Source organism: Podarcis pityusensis (assembly GCF_964106645.2).
Source record: "Podarcis pityusensis genome assembly, chromosome: 1".
Classification (NCBI taxonomy): domain Eukaryota; kingdom Metazoa; phylum Chordata; class Lepidosauria; order Squamata; family Lacertidae; genus Podarcis; species Podarcis pityusensis.
In genome coordinates this window covers 53,313,312-53,332,250 of record NC_138028.1, presented here as the reverse complement: position 1 = coordinate 53,332,250, position 18,939 = coordinate 53,313,312, and the positions used below count along the sequence as shown (strand labels likewise).

At 41.8% G+C, this 18,939-nt stretch overlaps 1 protein-coding gene and 1 long non-coding RNA gene across 3 annotated transcripts in view; both read right to left on the bottom strand.

Annotated features, from left to right (window-relative positions):
* Positions 1-6,692, bottom strand: part of LOC308475323 (uncharacterized protein) — a 31,374-nt gene extending 24,682 nt beyond the window's left edge. The window contains exons 1-2 of one of the 2 annotated variants that reach the window (XR_013985110.1): positions 6,584-6,692; positions 2,903-3,302 (exon numbers count right to left, since the gene is read on the bottom strand). Coding sequence is in view for 1 of the 2 variants with exons in the window: in XM_081002407.1 (XP_080858533.1) it covers positions 2,903-3,025; positions 6,584-6,589 (129 nt within the window). In the remaining variant the exon portion in view is untranslated. The remainder of the gene's footprint in view (positions 1-2,902; positions 3,303-6,583) is intronic. The other variant, XM_081002407.1, reaches the window with a different exon arrangement.
* LOC308475377 overlaps positions 1-18,939 on the bottom strand; it is a 131,554-nt gene that overhangs the window by 91,907 nt on the left and 20,708 nt on the right. The gene's annotated exons all lie outside the window — the stretch shown is intronic.

Below are 18,939 nucleotides of genomic sequence, written 5' to 3'. Positions count from 1 at the left end.
TAATCTGCCAGAAGAAGAAGGGGAAAAAATGCTGGGCCCAGCTCCATATCCCTCTTCCATCACAGGACATTCCTGGGTCTAACAGCACGAACTCTCGCAGATAAATATTTAGGAGAAAGCAGAGAGGCTGTTTTACTGAGACACACAAAATGCAGTTGGGATTAAACTGAGAGCCACCTCACCTGCCAGACTGTGGGGCAGTGAGACAAAGGCTTTATGACATGCGTGCCAGTGGTGACTAGGGCCAGTGCTTTTTTTCTGAAAAAATGTTTAGGGGTACTCTCATTTTCCTACTCAGTATTGAAATACTGCCTCTCAATGAGGCCAAACTTAGATTCACAAAATGTTTAGGGGTATGCTTCCCCCTGGGTCCCCCCAGAAAAAAGCACTGGCTGGGGCTAATGAAAAATGTGGGCGAAGCTCCCCCCCCCACAGTCATTTGTACACAAACACACACATTCCTACATATCTGCATTTTTTAAAGCACATGCATTCTTGAGGGGAGGATTAACACTTCCCTTCTCAGCTGCAAAAACGTCCCCTGCCCTGCATGGCAATTTAGACAACAGCAGCAATCTCCTCTTCTTAGACATTTTCATTATATTGTTTTAGTATTGATATGCTTGCCACCCTAGGCTCCTTTGGAGGAAGGGTGGGATACAAATTCAATAATAATAACATGAAATCAATTTAGCTTGAAAATGTTCTCTCATTGGAACCAAGTGGAAGCTTTCTTCAAGCTTTAACTCTTTCCTTTCCAAATAGCATTGCTTCTATACCCTCCCCATTGTAGAAAGGGACAACCATGATCGGGAATGCTGTGAAGACAACGGAGTATTTAACCCTTTCCTCACTATACACAACAGTCCTAATGAATACCACTCCCTCCTACAATGGGGGGCGGAGGAAAGGGGACTTGCCCACTTGACTACAGAGTGTTAGAAGTCTTGGAGCACAGCTGCTATTCCATTTCCTGCATAAAGAAAAAACAGTAATGATTGAGTGCTGCCAAATTATTCATATCCGGAATCAACCCAAACTATGATCAGTCCCAGTAGCAATGCTTGGGATTTTCACCCATAAACTCTTGTCAATTAGAGGACTAATAAATGAAACTCTGGCAGGTGGCTGCAGGCTCATAGCTCCCCTGCCATCAGAAGCCTTTCTGCGTGGCAAGAATATATGACTTTATGAGCTGCGGTCTAGGTTGCATCTCAACCACTAATTCAATTTTAAGGTGTCTGTTGTTTTCAAACTGCATTCGGGGAAGCCCTGGTGTTGCTTGGAAGCTTATCAAAGGAGATTAGTAACAGCAGGTAAATTTCCCTGAAACACAGTTCATGCATAGCTACCAAATACTAATTCAGTTTGCTGTGGGTCTCCTATCAGTTTCTGTAAGTAGGGCTATTGGTATGAGGCAATACTGGGCTTGACCGAGGAGTGTTGATAGCCTATGCTGCCCCAGTGTTCTGTCTCCATGGAAGCTAAAAAGGCTAGGTGATGGTCAGAAAAGATAACTAATCTGCAGAGACACCCCTGAAAAAACCCCCCGCATACACAATCTAGCCAGGCAGAGGTCTTAGGTGCCTTAGCTGAACAACAAACTGTAGTTTGAGTGAGACAGAGGGAAACAAACAGAGAATTGAGTTTGGATGCTGGAAGCATCTTAGGGTGTTGGAGATCTAATGTGGGAAACACTGGACTTGGGCTGCCTGTTGTTTAGGCTGTGCCTCCATCTATGCTCAGCTTGTATATTTAGAAATAAATGCAGATATTACAAAACACCAAGAAGCCTCCAGTGGCCTCCTTCCAAAGGAAATCAAGGTGGGGTTAATGCTGCATCCATAGAACATATCAGCACTCAAGAGAACTTGGATGAGCATAACCAACATGCCCCACCAGTCCATGTTCACCAGAGATAGTTCCTATTTTCTGACCCTGCTCCTAGTAGACCACTCTGCTTATTTTATCTCTCTTGTCCCTTGCAGCGGGGGAGCAATATTTTTGGAATGCCTTTAGAAAATATTGCCAGTGTACACAAGTGTTCATCAGATTTTAGTTTCCTACCTTAGGTCTCTAGCCGTTAAATATCTGAGCAAGAGGGAAGATGCAGCTACTCTGCACATACACTTGTTTATTGATTCCATTTATCCTGACCTTCCTCCATGGGGGTTCAGGTGTGGCCCACATGGTCCTTTCCATTCCCATTTCATCCTCACAACAGTGGCTGCAAGATGGTGACTGGCACAAGTGTGGAGAGGTGGGTCTCATTGGCCTTAAACTGGCACTCTAGCCATTACAACACAACAGTTCTCCACATGCACCCAGATGGACAAGACTATGTGACGGATAACTTACCCCATGGTGGTTTACCAGTGGCCCTTCGAATACTATTGGACTCTAATTCCCATCAGTCCCATTCAGCATGGCCAGTGGCAAGGAATGCGGGGAGTTTCAATTCAGCAAATATCTGGAGGGCCACACATTCCTTACCTTAGCACCTTGTGTAGGACAGGGTTCCTGTAAAGGAAATTGTACATACATACCGGTACATAGCAGCAGCCAACCTCCTTTAACAACACCAGGGGTGGTAGTTTCTGTGGTTTACACACAAGAGGTGGAGGTGACCAGGATTTTTAAACCTAGCCAGTATAGGTCCTTTCAACCACAAATAAACATATAGTTCTTCCTTTTTCAGTTTTTTTTTTTTTAAAGTTGAAGTGTATACTGCATTGGGAAACAAGGAATAACTGCTACCCCCCCATAACAAACCACAAATAGTTCAAATAGTATTATAATCTGCAAATAATATAAAGCCACTGGTATATATTGCAAGAGCAGTTCTTGTGATATATGATGGCAGCTATGTCACACTAGGCTAAAGATAGATAGATCCTTGAACCTTTAATCGCAGCTCTAATCCTCTTTGCCTCTTCATTGCTTTCCTCTGGATCTTCTTCAGGTGGCCCGTATCTTTAGCAAACACAGGACCCAACTTGAAAGGACAAAGTTCTCCTGCGGTGGTCTGAACAATGCAAAGCAAAGAAGCACCATCACTTCTTGTTTCACTAAGATGCTGCGGCCGATTCTATGATTGCAGCCTCAAGATGGCATTTGATTGTTTTGCAATAGCATCGCATTCCTGGCATAAGTCCTTTTGTGTGTGTAATCCACTAGATGTTCTTGTCAGATAGATACACACCAGAACTATGAAAAGCCATGTAGAATAGGTCTTTGTTGCTCTTCCACACTGATTATAGCTCTTGAGCAGCTGCCTTCTCTGGATTTTCCTTTTTTGGCTTCTAGGTTGGAATAATAATAATATATAATAATTAGTTATTTATACCCTGCCCATCTGGCTGGGTTTCCCCAGCCACTCTGGACGGCTTCCAACAAAATATTAAAATACAATAGTACTTAAGATATTAACAGCTTCCCTAAACAGGGCTGCCTTCAGATGTCTTCTAAAAGTCTGGTAGTTTTTTCCTTTGACATCTGGTGGGAGGGCGTTCCACAGGGCAGGCGCCACTACTGAGAAAGTCCTCTACCTGGTTCCCTGTAACTTCGCTTCTCGCAGTGAGGGAACCGCCAGAAGGCCCTTGGCACTGAACCTCAGTGTCTGGGCAGAATGATGGGGGTGGAGAAGCTCCTTCAGGTATACTGGATAATCCCTCACTTACCAGTAACATTCACTGGTGCAGTTAGTTTTCAGCTCTGAACTTAATTTTCAGGGTTGGGGGGGGATAAGCAATGTTTCACACCGAGGAAGGGTCATAGCTTTTGTGTTGCATGCAGAAGGCCCCTGATTCAAAACTCAACAAAGGTAGGACCAGGAATCTACCTAAGGTCCCAAACCTTGGATAGCTGCTATCAGTCAGGGTTAGATAGGCCAATGACCTGGCTCCATAAAAACTTCCTAGAGTCCTACTTTCCTAAAATAAAGTTAAGCTACAAAGTGGGAAACACTGCGCCAGAGTTACTTGTAGTGGTCTAGTTCCACACTTGGATGTAAAATTTCCAGGCCTAGTACCCAGGTTGTGAATTGAGATTTCTGCAAATAAAGATGGTGGGTGTCCCATCAGCACTGTGATTTGCAGTGCACTCAGCTGTCCTGTAAACAAGTTTATAAAAGTTTTGTGTTTCTTTTAAGGTAGGAGGAAGGCATAGGATATTCAGAGTCCAGTGGTGAAAAACCTGAGGCAAGGGCCCTCTGGAGTACCTCTAATAATGGCCATGGCCATTCACCTCACTATGCTTGATGGGGCTCATTGGAGTAGGGCTTCTGAAGAAAATATTACAATTTGGCTGGTTTTTGTGGTAGAAGATGGTCTTACCCTCTTTAGGGCTTTTAAGGCCAAGTTTTTAAAATGGGTCCAGAAGTGGACTTGGAGCCATAACATCTGACTAAGCACTGGTGTAATATGACTGAAATGCTCACTCTGAGGTAGCAATCTTGCAGCCATTTTCAAAGGTAACCTTACATGTAACTCATTGCAAATGTCCAAAGAGGTTGTTATCAGAGCATGGGTAACTATGGCCTGGCCATTCCCAAATGGTCGCAGTTGGTTTATCAGGCAAAGCCAATTTGGGAATGGCCAGGCCAAAAGGTACTTCAAGCCACAGAGGCTACCTGATCTTCTGGTGACAACCCTGGCTCAATAAGCATCTCCAGGTTTCAGATCTGATCCCTGGGTTGAACACCACTCACCTACACTTCTGAGTAAAAATCAGAGGAATGAAGACTCTTTGGCACAGATAGACATGCTGCTTCTCACATAAATATGCATGGAAGGAAACGAAGCTGAGTCTACATAGCCACGCAAGCTTTTAATGTCTCAACCTCCTGTATTTGTTTTCTTTATATAATTTCTGATTATTTAAGGCTAGCAATGTGCCCTTGATAATTTAATCAGTTGAACACCTGATATTTTCCCATGTTTACACTTGGACACACCTGGCAGTGTTCTCCATATACTGTCAATAATTGAGTTTGGCTAGCATTTAGTAAGGTGCATCACTGGTGCATTTCCATCAGTGAGTTGAATTTTCGGGATGATGAACAGTGAGACAACAAGGCAAAAAGATGAGGCAAAAGTACCATCGGCATTACCTAGTCCAGTGCTTCCATAATCCAGGTGCCAAGTAAGTGATGAAATTACCATTATCTGTGTTGAATCCAAGCAACCCAAGCCATTTTGTTGATCTCCCTTTCTAGAGACCAGCAAGGCAGAAGATAATTAAGTTTAAAGCTGACCACGGAATAATCTCAAACACATCACCACTAGCAATAGCAGTCTTCTGTCTTTTCAAAGGTCAGTCAGATGTTCTGCATCACATTCCTTGTAAATTGACGAGACTGTATTCTTGAATTATTGTTTGGAAATGAATGGCTTGATATTAGATGTTGTTGGACATAAGCTTTCATGGACTGGAAGTATACTCAAAATCCACAATGGCAAGTCCACAAGCCATTGGCTGCTGGTCCACAGTGGCTCCACTGCAGTCCAGGTTGGATGGGACACTTCAGGGACCAAGTAAGGCGCCAGTCCCTGGCACACTGGGGGACAGGAATTGCCAGTTGAACACATCAGATAGCTTGAGTAGCACTCGGCAAGAGTTCTGCATCTGATGAGGGGAACTCTTGTCCATGAAAACCTGTTCTGCAAAATTGGGCACATATACACTTCCATTGTCCAATGAGAGGTTTTTCTTTTCTCTGACCATCTTCCCTGGGAGAACCTGCTGCTTACTGCTGAACTGGAACAAACGTCAATTGGGTTTTCTGCAGATTGACATTTATTCTGATTCAGCAGTAAGCAGCGGGTTTTCCTGGGAAAGTGGTGGGACAAAATAAACCCCTTTTGGACCCATGTCTAGAAATCACAGAACAAATGGAAGCAATTCCAGGACAAAGGGAAGTGTGGATGAGCCTGTAGTAAGATTCTGAAGTGCCACACAATTCTTTGCTACTTTTGCTGCTATCACTCTGGAAATGGTTGTCTAGGAGTAAACCCCACTGAACTTCTGAGTAGACATATATAGGGTTGCATTGCTAATGTAGAGATCAAGTTACTTGAAGACTAAGTGATATTTATGATGACATGATTTAATTAGGAGAAAAAATCAAGTAAACCTTAAATCCCCTTCATAGAATCATAGAATCATAGAGTTGGAAGAGACCACAAGGGCCATCGAGTCCAACCCCCTGCCAAGCAGGAAACACCATCAGAGCACTCCTGACATATGGTTGTCAAGCCTCTGCTTAAAGACCTCCAAAGAAGGAGACTCCACCACACTCCTTGGCAGCAAATTCCACTGTCGAACAGCTCTTACTGTCAGGAATCATAGAATCACGTGCGGCTAATTATGCATGGTGTAGAGAAAGTGGATTGGGAGAAGTTTTTCTCTCCCTCTTCATAACAAAATAAAGTACTTCTTCACACAACCCATATTACCTTTCGGAGTTAATTCCCACAATATGTACTGTATTGATTGCCACAAATTTAGATGGTCTTAAAAGAGGATAAGGCTAATGGAGTACTGTACAGGTATAGGCTATCAAGCCACGATAGCTATGTCATACCTCCATTGGCTGTAAGCCTCCAAATACCAGCTGCTGAGGATCAAAAGTGGGGCGAGTATACAGATTGTAGATGAATTTCAAATTTCAGAGTGAAACTGCTATGGCTTTCATTCCGGAACTAAGAAACTAAGACCGTGGCAGTTGAAATGCATTCCAATTCATCTTTAAAAGCTGGATCATTCCCAATAATCATAAGGAGTAAAACATTCTTTTTTGACACAATTTGGTCACTGGTTTGCTAATGGAATAAAAACTACTCTTGCAGTGCAATCTAATGCATGTCAGAAATAAGTCCCATTTAATTCCATGGAATGTACTCCCAGGTGAGTGTTTGTATAGACTGAGGCTTCAGGTGGTCTTTAAGATGGTCTTTCTTTCCAAGAAGCAGTATTTATTTTCATTTATTAATTTCTTAAATTATCTCACATTCAAAAAGCGGTGCCTATTATTTTCAATTATTATTTTCAGTGAATTGTATCTATAACTGGCCCTTCAATTCAAAGGTTTTCATGGTGATATAGTAATAGTTGTGGCAAGAAGCTGAGGCGATTTCTCACACCATGGCTTTCTGATGACTAACGATAACAATTGTATCAAAGAAAGCTGCCATAGGGACCGGGAAGAGCCATCATTTACCAAGAAGAATCAGAAGCACTTGCTTCAAGTTACAGCAGAGGACCAGATGAAGCACTTCTTACTTTTAAGAACAATTGCACAGTGGAACATGTCGTGTCTTCTCAGAAAGCTAAGTGTTAGGTTACGCTTAAGAGTAAACAGCAAAGACATTGGGAGAACAGGTGCCACTTGGTAGGAAGATGTATTCATTTTCCCCAAATTTGGGAAGTATCCAGATTTTTGGTCAACAGGGACAGGTGAGATAAATTGGTTTGCTTCTGATTCTTCCATATAATTTGCTTGGCATGTCAGGTACTGCCTCTGGCCTACATGAAGTATGTGGGTTGGAAGAGGCAGCTAATTGGGTTTTAAAGGATTGTCTGAGTTACAAAGACAAGTAGTACATTTCTGATGTTATGATTTTATCTATAGGAACTGTATTTCGGGATAAAAAAAAATCTTTGGAATCCAATACTGGTGATTCTGTGGAGGTTCTTACAGGTCACCAGAATTTATACTTGACTGTAACGGAGAACTGGTAATATTATAGCCAGGATGCAATAGTAGGATTACTAGACTGCAGCAGAATATATGTTTTCAGAGGTCTATCCTTCAAAACCTGCTTCTTCTCTCCTGTTTTTCTTTTCACTCCACCATCATCATTAGGTTGGTCCCTTATCTCTTCTCAATTTATTTTACCTTCTGTTCATCCTTTTTTTAAAAAGTGCTGATAATTTCAGCTCTGTGAGGGGCAAACTACAGTTCCTAGGATTCCTTGGGGGAAGCAGTGTGCTTTAAATGTATGTGTACACAGCCTAAAGGAAGCCTATTTTTATTTTGCTGTCCTTTGTTGCAGGGAAGGGCCTTAGTGATAAGAATGCATGCTTTGCCTGCATAAAGTACCAGGTTTGGTTCCTGGCATTTTCCTGGCTTATTAAAGTTTTTAATTCCCCTGATTTGAAAGATTACTTTCCCATATGGAAAAAATCTTTGTGGTCTTTCTAAGTCTGATCCTCTTCTTTAGACTGCTGTGCATGTTATAAGCAAGCTGTCTTTATCAGCCAACAACAGGCTTCTTTGGCCTTCCAAGAGAGACTTATTGTGCAGCAATCATCACATCTGATCCCACATTCCAATTAATTTAGCTAGAACACTTGAGCTAGTTATTGATCTCTTTCCCAGATAAATGTGTACCTGGTGCATTTTCAGTTACAAAAGAGATTCTTCCTCGTTGGGTCGTGCGAGCAAATTTGTGGTTGGACTTTGCAGTGATGTTTTTAATACCGCACTTTTCAAACTTTTTGTTAGTTTGCAAAGAAACAGCAAATGCTACCCTTCTGAAAGAGTAAACGCAAGGAGTGTGCATAAAGCCTTCATACACAACTGTGACAACTGACTATCAATGCATTCCTATTATAGCACAGGACCTCCATATCCATGGCAATTGTGGGACCCTAATGTGCAAGTATGTGATTGAAACCCACCCCAAAATAGTAAGTCTAGAAGCGCCCTCTCTTTACTTTGAGGGAGAGGAAGGTGAAATCCTAAATGCAGCATTCTTGCAAAGCAGCCATAATTTCAACATGCGGAAGCAGGAGGCTTGGGGCACTATCCATTGCCTCTTAGACAATATTCCTACTCTCTGTGTTAAGGGTCCAGTGCATGTTCTTCCTCTTTTTTGGTCTAGAAGCATGGAACTCACAAATGCATGCCCAATGCATTTCAGATGTACACAGATTGTCTATTGCCTAATATTAAAAGTGGGCCAAAATGCATATTAATAAGTTAGCCAAGAATGCGCAACATGCTGGTTTGCAACCTGTCTGTGGCTGTGTCTTTCTTACGTCACTCACAGTTTCATATTTGCTATGTCTTCAATGTAGCAGCAAGCTTGAGTTATGAGACATGGAAGATTCAATGATGCAGCCAATGATTTGATTTGATTTATTTTTTTTAAGGCCTTCAGCCTTTCTAACTTAAGGGGTTGTTCCAGTCAGTCCATTATATGTAATTTTAACTGTATCCAACTGAGAAGTTATACAGTATAATTGTAAAGGTCATCTTTGCGTAATAGTCCCTGGAATCTTACCCAAATACCACCATCCAAGACTGTGTACCCACTATACCTTTAAAGCACATCATTTCTCTCAAATAATTCTGGGCATTGTGGTTGACACCTGACAGAGTTTCAATTCCCAGTTGAGTGCCACAGCTGAGGTCCAAGATCTAGGTCTCATCACCCAGACATCTCAAAGCAGAGGAACACACAAACATTCAGGGACCCACAGCTACATCAGAAGATCAAGATACTATTGAGTGTCATCAGCACGTGGTAGATTCCTGACCCAAATCTCTATACAATCTCTCCCGTCAGCGTCACGTAGATGTTAAGTAGCACAGAGTGTAAGAGGAATCTCTGCAGCACCCCATGAGATAATTCCTAAGGTGTGGAGCAGTCATCCTTCCAGCACCATCTCCTGCAATTCCCTGGTTAGGCAGGAAGTACTTGTTGGAGGGTTTCCAGTCACCAACCCTGACTGGTGGTGTAGAAACATATTAAAGGTGACTGAAACATCTGGGAGAATCAGCAGAGTCACATGCCCTATTTCTCAGTGCAGTTCATGCACCAGCCAACCAAAGGAGTTTCTCTGTAAAACCGAACTGAAGGTGGTTCCATCTAAATACATAGCCTGGAACTGACCAGCCATCATTCGTGCTATCACTTGCCTAGGCATGACAACTCTGAGACCAGCATTGGTAAATGGGCTCATCAGATCCATGCTTATTTCAGAAATTTCTGTTCAAAGCACAAGCGATGGAAGATCTATGTTCACAGCAGGATACTTAGTGAATGCCTTTGTTTCGCAGAAACTTGGCATGATTCAGGGATGTGTTTTCCTAGCATGCTTAGGGTTCATATAATGGGAGTGGCAGATCAAGTTTTTTATGTAGTTAGTTGTTATCCATCTCTCTCAAGAAACAATAGAGTGTGCCTCGGGGTTGAAATAACTAGACTGACTGTTGTAGTTGAATGCAGTGGAATTACTATTAGTGGCAGGGTGAAAAAAATGTAATCCCTTCTGCTTTGGGGAGGATTTCTCTGAGGCAGTTTATAGCAGCTTTGGGGTTGAGCGGTGTGGATTTTGATTGGGGAAATGATATGAGGAGGAAGGGTTAACCCTCTCCTCCATTGCCATGGCTCCAATCCAAATTGGATCCTGTGGCTGCTTTGAAGTCTTTTAAAAATTATGGTATCTCCTGGGGAAGGTATAGTCTGGATTTCAGTTAAAAGGCAGTTCTTCAGCCCATTCCTTCCCTTTGATGTCTAAGCCATCTAAGGCTTGAAAACAAAACATGATGCTGGAAGTAACGCAAGTTCAATTTGTCTTTAAAATAATCTCCTATGGAAAATAATGGGAGCCTCACAGCATGAGCTTCTGAACTCAGAAATGGACGAAGCTGTGCAGCATGCAGAAAACATGTTTGGTCACAGGATGAAGAGTTGCATTATGTAGTACAGGGGTCACCAACCTAAGGTCCATGGGCTGGAAGCGGCCTGCAGAGGTCGTTTTACCGGCCCATGAGCCGCCCCCAAACCGAGCCGCCCACTCACGTGTTGTGCTAAACAGACACAGCGTGGAGCAGGGACTCGCTTCCGCGGTGCCGAAAATCATGTCTGCGCACACGAAGACACCGAAAATCGTATCTGCACAGATGCCGAAAATTGCAGGCGTGCACATTCATGCACACACATGATCCAGCCCACGGAGGAATTTCCATGGGACTGGCCCAGGCAAGATAAACCTTGCTGACCCCTGATGTAGTATCATCACCTTTTGTTCCCCAAGAACGTCATCAGATTTTGATAATGCATTACAGATTGCAGCATTTCATTCAGTTGTGACGACTGTATTCTTGAATAATAAACTCATCACTGTAGGACAATATGACTGTTGTCCTGCTGTGAGGATCTCAGTGGATGTCAACTTCTGTTTTTCTAGCTCTGATTCCCATGTTTCTGGAATTTTAATTCTTAGGTCAAAAGTTCTGTGTGTTTCTAAAAATAAAACAATCCTTCTATAAATGTACATTACAAGGGCCTCTGTACTCTAGCCACTGCAGTAGTTGAACTACTAGTGACTTTTGGACAAATGTCACCAGTCTTCAAGAAGGCCAAGGAAGGAAGAAGCAATGTTGGTTTAGAGAGCACAGCTATTATAAACAGGGCAAGGTAGACCTTTGAAGCCATGATATCAGCTAAAGAAGATTCAACTACCCATTGGCTCCCATCTTTCCTTGGACTCTCCTTTAGGATTGAATTAATGGACCTGCTGAACAGAGACATTTTGACAGTTTTGGTGCAGGATGCACTGTTTATAATTCTCAAGGCTCCTTAAGAACTTGCTGAGATGGAATAAGAGGAAAAAGCAAAATCAAGAGTGGAAAAAGAAACAACGAAAATAAATTGGAAAGCCTGAATAGTTCAGCTGGTTAGAGCATGGTGCTGATAACACCAAGGTTGCAGGTTCAATCCCCATATGGGACAGCTGCATATTCCTGCATTGCAGGGAGTTGGACTAGTTGATTCTCAGGGTCCCTTCCAACTCTACAATTCTATGATTCCGGAAGTCTATGAAATTAGCTGCAAAAAAGTACCTTTCAGGATAGTTTGGTGGACATGTAATTCTAAATGCATGGCAAAGAAATGTCTAGGTTGTTAATCTTGGGATCCAAACAATGCTAAGTCATATGATGCCAATTCCTGGTCATTGCACCAATGCGAATTAGCTCCTTCAACCAGGGCTCTGCAGGCCTAGCAGGGCCCAGATTAACATAGGTAGGAATGGTGTATACATACAAATCGTAATGCATGCCATTCCATCACACCCATCAAAGGGATTTAACGGGATGCCTTTAAAGGGAATAGCTATCAAGCATGGGACTTAAGGCACAACATGTCATACCCACTGCCTTCACGTACAGCTTTCAATAACTGCTAGTCTGCTATTATTAGTACTTCATTCTAGATGAAAGGGAATATTCATTTTTATCAAAATATTTGCATCACTTGCCTCTGGTGGTGGTGGGATTTTAAACAGTGAGGTCTGAATAGGGATGGGAAATAAATTATTTCAGTTTGCATTTTAAATGTGAAATTACCTAATAATTCATAGTGTCCAAACAAAACAAAAAAAAATGAACTGAAACATAGCTCTCTTGAAAACTGCACTTCTTTGAATTTTGCAGTGCACTCCTTATGCAAAGGATGTGTACAGAATTATATAAGAATTATATAAGGCACACTCTTCCATTGTCTCCCGAGACAGAGGATGCCAGCCATTAGTAAAAAAGGTCCTATAGGATAAGTGTATTAGTGAAAAGTATGTACAAGAAAGCATTATATTAAGGGGAAATTGCTTGTAAAAAATCATTTTCTAGGCAAAATTGCATACAAAAATATGTATATTAAGAGAAAATAAATGCACACAAAAAATGTGTACAAACTGTCATGTAGACACTTTAAAAATGTTTGCAGTTATATAAGGAAATGAGAGTGAACCAAACTTAAGAGTGGAAAAATGAAAAATAGAGAGAAATTGAAACTAATACATTCATTCCTCTCTTGAGGGAAATAAAATGCAAGTACAGATACTGACAATTCAATTAGAGCTAGTAATATCATTTGTACATTTAAAAAAATGTGAGCAGATCATGCATTTCTACTAAAAAATTTAAAAGCAGACCCTGAAAAACTGAAGCAGCCTCCACTTGAGCTAGATTTCAGGACACTTGTAGCTCTGGTGTTTGGGGTTTTTAAATTTAGAATAAGTGGACTGTAAAATTACCCATGGTATGTAGAAAGGGCCGCTTCAGACTGCTGTTTTATGGTAAGTGGTGGAGCAACATGTTGTTGATACATTAATAGTGTGATATTAGTGGATGTATACTGGATTGCCTACACATAAACTCACTTTATCAGTTGTTCTGCAATGCTTCCCCAATGTTCCCCCATTGTTGCATTCAAACTGCCCATTCCATCATCCATGCTCCCAACAACTTGAATTCTTTCACTCTTTTTTTTAGTTACTTGTGCACCCATAATTTCATCTGTACATTCATACATATACTAGTGGCCAAAATTGTGGAAACCTTTTGGGGAAAGTGTATTTCTGAGGTTTGATGGCTCATAACACCACTTTTTTTGGAGTAATACCATAAAATTATATATCAATGGAAGGATAATTTAATGAAGAATGTAATGCAATAACTTTTATGAAGGATTATTTATTACAACAGCAGTCATAAAGAAAAAACGTGAAACACATAGAAAAAATGAGATATACAATACTTAGTTGAGTAACCTTTAGTTTTAATTACGGCCTTACAACGCCTTCCCATGGAGTTTTTTTAGTTCTGCAGCTGTAATAATGTGAAACCAAGATTGAATTATTGCCTCTATTAATTGGGTTTTAATCCTGGATTGCTTCTGACAAACAAGTTTCTTTAGTTGGCTCCACATTTCAAACCATGTTCATGGCAGCTTACAACATTTTTAAAAATACATAACCGCAACATAACAATAGTAGTCGTAAACAATAAATGAAACATTAAAAAAAATACAACCCAACTGAAAAATTTCCACATATATCACAAGATCCAACAGCAACAACCCTCCCAACAACACCCCCCCCCCCAAACAACAGCCCAGCCTAGGAGTCGGTTCAGCAACCTCAGCTTTTGTAGTTGGTCAGTCAGGGGGGCCTCCCCCCAACAAGCTAAGTGGGAAAAGCCTGCAATCTGTACACTTCTTATGTTTGCTATGATTGCTTTGCTACACCATTGCTCATTTCCACCAAACGGAACAAAACAAAACGTCCACTCACCAAAAAACTAAAGCCCACATGAATGCTGGTATCCGGCATCAACCTGAAGTATATGTGAGTGGTTACATCACAAAGAAGCAGATACAATACAGCACATTGCCAAGGCCATTTGTGCTATAGCGCAATTAGAAGCTGGACTAAAAGAAGAAGAAATAGAACATTTGTAGTACAGTGGTACCTCAGGTTAAGAACTTAATTCGTTCTGGAGGTCCGTTCTTAACCTGAAACTGTTCTTAACCTGAGGTACCACTTTAGCTAATGGGGCCTCCCGCTGCCGCCACCGCGCGATTTCTGTTCTCATCCTGAAGCAAAATTCTTAACCCGAGGTACTATTTCTGGGTTAGCGGAGTCTGTAACCCAAAGCATCTGGAACCTGAGGTACCACTGTATATAGGATTTCAGGAGGAACCTACTGGACATACAATGCAAAGTAGTGTAACTGCCCCAAAACCTTTGAGGGCGCAAATCGCTTCAGGAGCGCAGATAACCATCTCAATACCACCAAGTGTATAGATAATTACAAATACACAATAAATAGGATGAAGGTTTTCTCCCATTCTTATTCTACTAGAATCTGGAGTGAACCAATGAAGCTGGATGTTGGAAGACTCAGGACCTACAAAGGAAAAACCTTCTTCACATACTGCATAGTTAAGGTATGAAATTCACTCCCCCGGGTTGTAATGATGGCCGCAGGGCTTGCCCAATACATTTCAAAGCCTGAGGCAAACCACAAAATGTTGCCCCCCCCCCAGCCAGGGAAGAAGTGGTGAGTGAAGACCTACATCAGGAACAAGGAGGGACTAAAGATCTACACTGAGATCTGCTCCCCCAAAGATCTGCTGTGGAACATCAGTGAGGAGAGTGCTCAAGTCCTTCTTGAGAACTTCTCACAAGCATCTGGTTGGCCACTGTGAGAAGAGGATGCAGAACTAGATGGGCGTCTGCTCTGACGCTCTATTTTTCTAGGGCCATGTGTTAGCAATTTCCAACAACACATTGCTCGTTTTTCTTGTTGATGGACATTGCAATGTGCAAGGATGCAAAGAAACTTCTGGGAAGTCTTCAAAAAGTTAGTCTGCATGTCATTTTTCGGGTGCATTTTAAAACAAGATAAGCAGATATTTACATGCTCCAACCCACCGCCCTGTTCCTTTGTGGAAATTGCTAAATTAGTTTGTTTCAACTGAAATCATCCTTATGGAAAAATTCATCCGCTTTGGAGAACAGAAAAGAACAAAAACTCAAAAGAAACCAATGCTGACATCCAGATACTTCTTAACTCAGGACCAAAGTCCCCACCCTGCCAAGATCTCTTGGCTTGAACATGTTTTTCATGCTCCCAGCTCAACAGCCTGGTATGTTCCAGCCAGTGAAGTCCTACTGAAAGTCCAAATTAGGTTGCAAGTTCAGCATGCTTTTTGGCTGATCACCCAGGAAATGTGGGGGCCTGCCGCCATCTGTTGGTAAGTCTCTTTCACAGCAGGTGCAGCTTTCAAAGAACAGCACAAAACTATCTGTTTTGTCTTGCACTTTTGCAAGCTTTCAAGTGACATGGAACTTTTTTCGGTCCAGGTGGAAAAATTGCTAAGTCTTCAGCATGGGAGACCATCCCCTTAGATATGCAATGTTCAAGACATTTCAGAGAGACTGTCTAATTATAAATCTCTCTCTCTCTCTCTCTCTCTCTCTCTCTCTCTCTCACACACACACACACACACACACAGAGAGAGAGAGAGAGAGCATGTAAGGGTTAAGGAGAATTCTGAAAGATATGAAAGTTTGCAATTCTGGAAGTGGGGAAAGAGAATTTTTATTTTTGCTCCCCTTTCTCTAGAAATCAGGAGTGTTTCTTAATCTGAATATTTAAAGGCCTTTCTGCACAACTGGCCAGGATTGCAACCTTCAGATTGAAGAGCCTACAGAGAAAGAGGAGAAAGGGGTAGAATCTGGCAGCCTAGATGAAAATTGGGGAAGGGGGAGGCAAAGAAAAACATGCCTTTCCTCCCTTCCCCAACTCCTGAAGCGCCCCTCCTCAAGACCTGAACAGCACCAGCTTCCTGCTCAAAGCTCTCAGGAGTCCTAAAAAGCACCCCTCTTACAGGGTGGGATGCACTACAACATTGTGTTGCAGTTCTCAGATGATAAAAATAATAAATTATAATTACTATGCACAACTCACAGCACACTCCTATTGGTTTAATGGGGCTTACTCCTAGCTAAGTGGGTATAGGAATGCAGCCTAAAGTTTGAAAATGGTCCTTGGCTGATATCCAGTTATGGTAACAATAATGGAATAGGCCAGTAATTAAAGAAAGAAAAATTATTAAAAGCTGAGATTTGGTAACTCAATATATAAAAAATAATTACAAATCTCAAGAAGAGGAATAAATTATTTGTACTTATAAGAGAAAGAACATTTGGAAAGCTGGCTCATACTTTTGAAGCGAGTGTGATATTATATTGTTCATATTCAATATTTATTAATAACACTGGTCAACAACAAATTTGTTGTCTGTGCTTTTTCAGTTGATTTAGGACAAATCTGATGCGCTGAATCCAAAAATCACATTGGTTTTGCTCAATCAGGTCAGATTTTTGAGCTATGGCCACATGTCTTTTTTTACGTTTTTGTTCACATGTACGCTTGTGTGGAGCATTTTAGAAGAAGTTGGTGGGGGTAAAATGCCATGTTGAATAATTGTTTTGTTTGGAAATGATTATTTTAATGACAAGAAGTATTCAAGTCCGATAGTTCTGGGTGATTATGTCGAAAAGGGATCAGTTTGAAGTCATAAAACCTCGAAATCTTCCATAAATTGGTGCGGCTCCATAAATTGGTGGGATCAACAGAAAGAACCGGAGCAGCCTCAAGTATCCTGATCTTCAATCAGCACGTCGTCCTGTAGCTCATTGTGATGAAATTCCAGTGCCTATCTTCGGAGAACTTCCTGACATTAGTGACGAAGATGCCTCCAGTGTTGAAGGACATGAAGAAGAAGTGGTTCTTGAAGATAATGCTCCACATCCATTTTCCCAAAAGGAGTTGAATGATCTAGTTCGCGACCTCAGCTTGTCAAAGGAATCTGCCAAACTGTTGGCATTCAGATTGAAGGAAAAAAACATCCTCTCTGACAGTGCTCACATCAGCTTCTTCCGCAACAGGCATTAAAAGTACCTCCGTTTTTTCTCGGAAGAGAAGGACTTGGTGTACTGTGCAGATATTGCGCAGCTTCTGCTCAAGCTTGGAGTGCTACAGTACGAACCCAAAGATTGGAGACTGTTCATTGACAGCAGCAAGCGATCACTGAAATGTGTTCTGCTACACAACGGCAACCAGTTTGCCTCTATACCCCTGGCTCACTCGACTACACTGAAGGAGAACTATGAAGCGGTGAAGTATGTGCTGGAGAAAATTGGTTATGATCAGCATAAGTGGTTTATTTGTGTTGACCTGAAGATGGTGAACTTTTTGTTGGGACAACAGTCTGGCTTCACCAAGTACCCATGTTTTCTGTGCATGTGGGATAGTATGGACCGTGCTCAGCATTACACAAAGAAGGACTGGCCTGTGCGGGAGGAATTGGTGCCTTGCAAAGAAAGGAACGTCATCAACGACCCTCTGGTGGACAGAGACAGAATACTCTTCCCACCGCTGCACATCAAGCTCGGCTTAATCAAGCAGTTCACCAAGGCTCTGGACAAGGATGGTGACTGCTTCACTTACTTGTGCCAGGCTTTTCCAGGATTGACCATGGAGAAGTTGAAAGCTGGCATCTTTGACGGTCCTCAGATCCATCAGCTCATCAGAGATCCAGAGTTCGGAAACTCAATGAACGAAGTGGAACTGGAAGCGTGGAAGGCATTTGTTCTGGTAGTGAAGAACTTTCTTGGCAACAATAAGGCCAGAAACTACGCAGAACTTGTCAACAACATGCTGACTGCTTTCAGAAACCTGGGCTGCAACATGAGCGTCAAGATGCACTACCTATTTTCACATATGGACCGGTTTCCTGAGAACCTGGGTTCAATGAGTGACGAGCAGGGGGAGAGATTCCATCAGGACATGAAAGAGATGGAGACCAGGTATCAGGGTCGCTGGGACGCAGTCATGATGGCTGACTACTGTTGGACTCTGAAGAGAGACCTCCCTGCCGCTGAGCATTCCAGGAGTTCCAAGGAACAGAAGTTCAAGCCCTGAAGTTTGAAAAATGGTGAAGCAACATACAATTTACGTGTACTTACCTTTATCAATGCCCACCATTCAGTTTACAGTAAACCTGACCTGATGGAGAGAAACGGATGCCATTTCCTGATTCAGCAGTGCAAAAATACCCTAAATCAGTTGTAGAAATCTAGACAACATTCAAAAAGTAAAAAATTGTTGCCCAGTGTAATTTATTTGAAGGTGGGTGGAGTTGTTTTTGCTTTTTTGCATTCATACATATTGTATATATTGTATAATTAAAGCATTATATGAGTTTATAAATACAGTATTAGCAAATGCATTCAAATGTTGAATTGTACTACTCTGTAGAGTATAATCTCTACTTTTTGCATATTTCACTTTTTGAAGGGTAACATGTGCAATAGTTTATGGGCCAGTGTTTATCATTTCTTCTTCTTCTGGCTTTCACAAGCAGAACTCAACATTTCTTTCTCACCGCATCTTTTTGCTGTTGTGCAGTTGAACAGACCCATAACCAGGAAAAATGTGGGACTGTTTCCCTTTGAAGGAGAATGTTGGCAAACTGGATTCACTTGGGTTGTAGTGATGGGCAAAAGAGATCTCTTTGGGGAGTGCTCCTTTGGGAGGAAGGCCAATACATAAATGAAGTAAATAATCGAAACAGAATA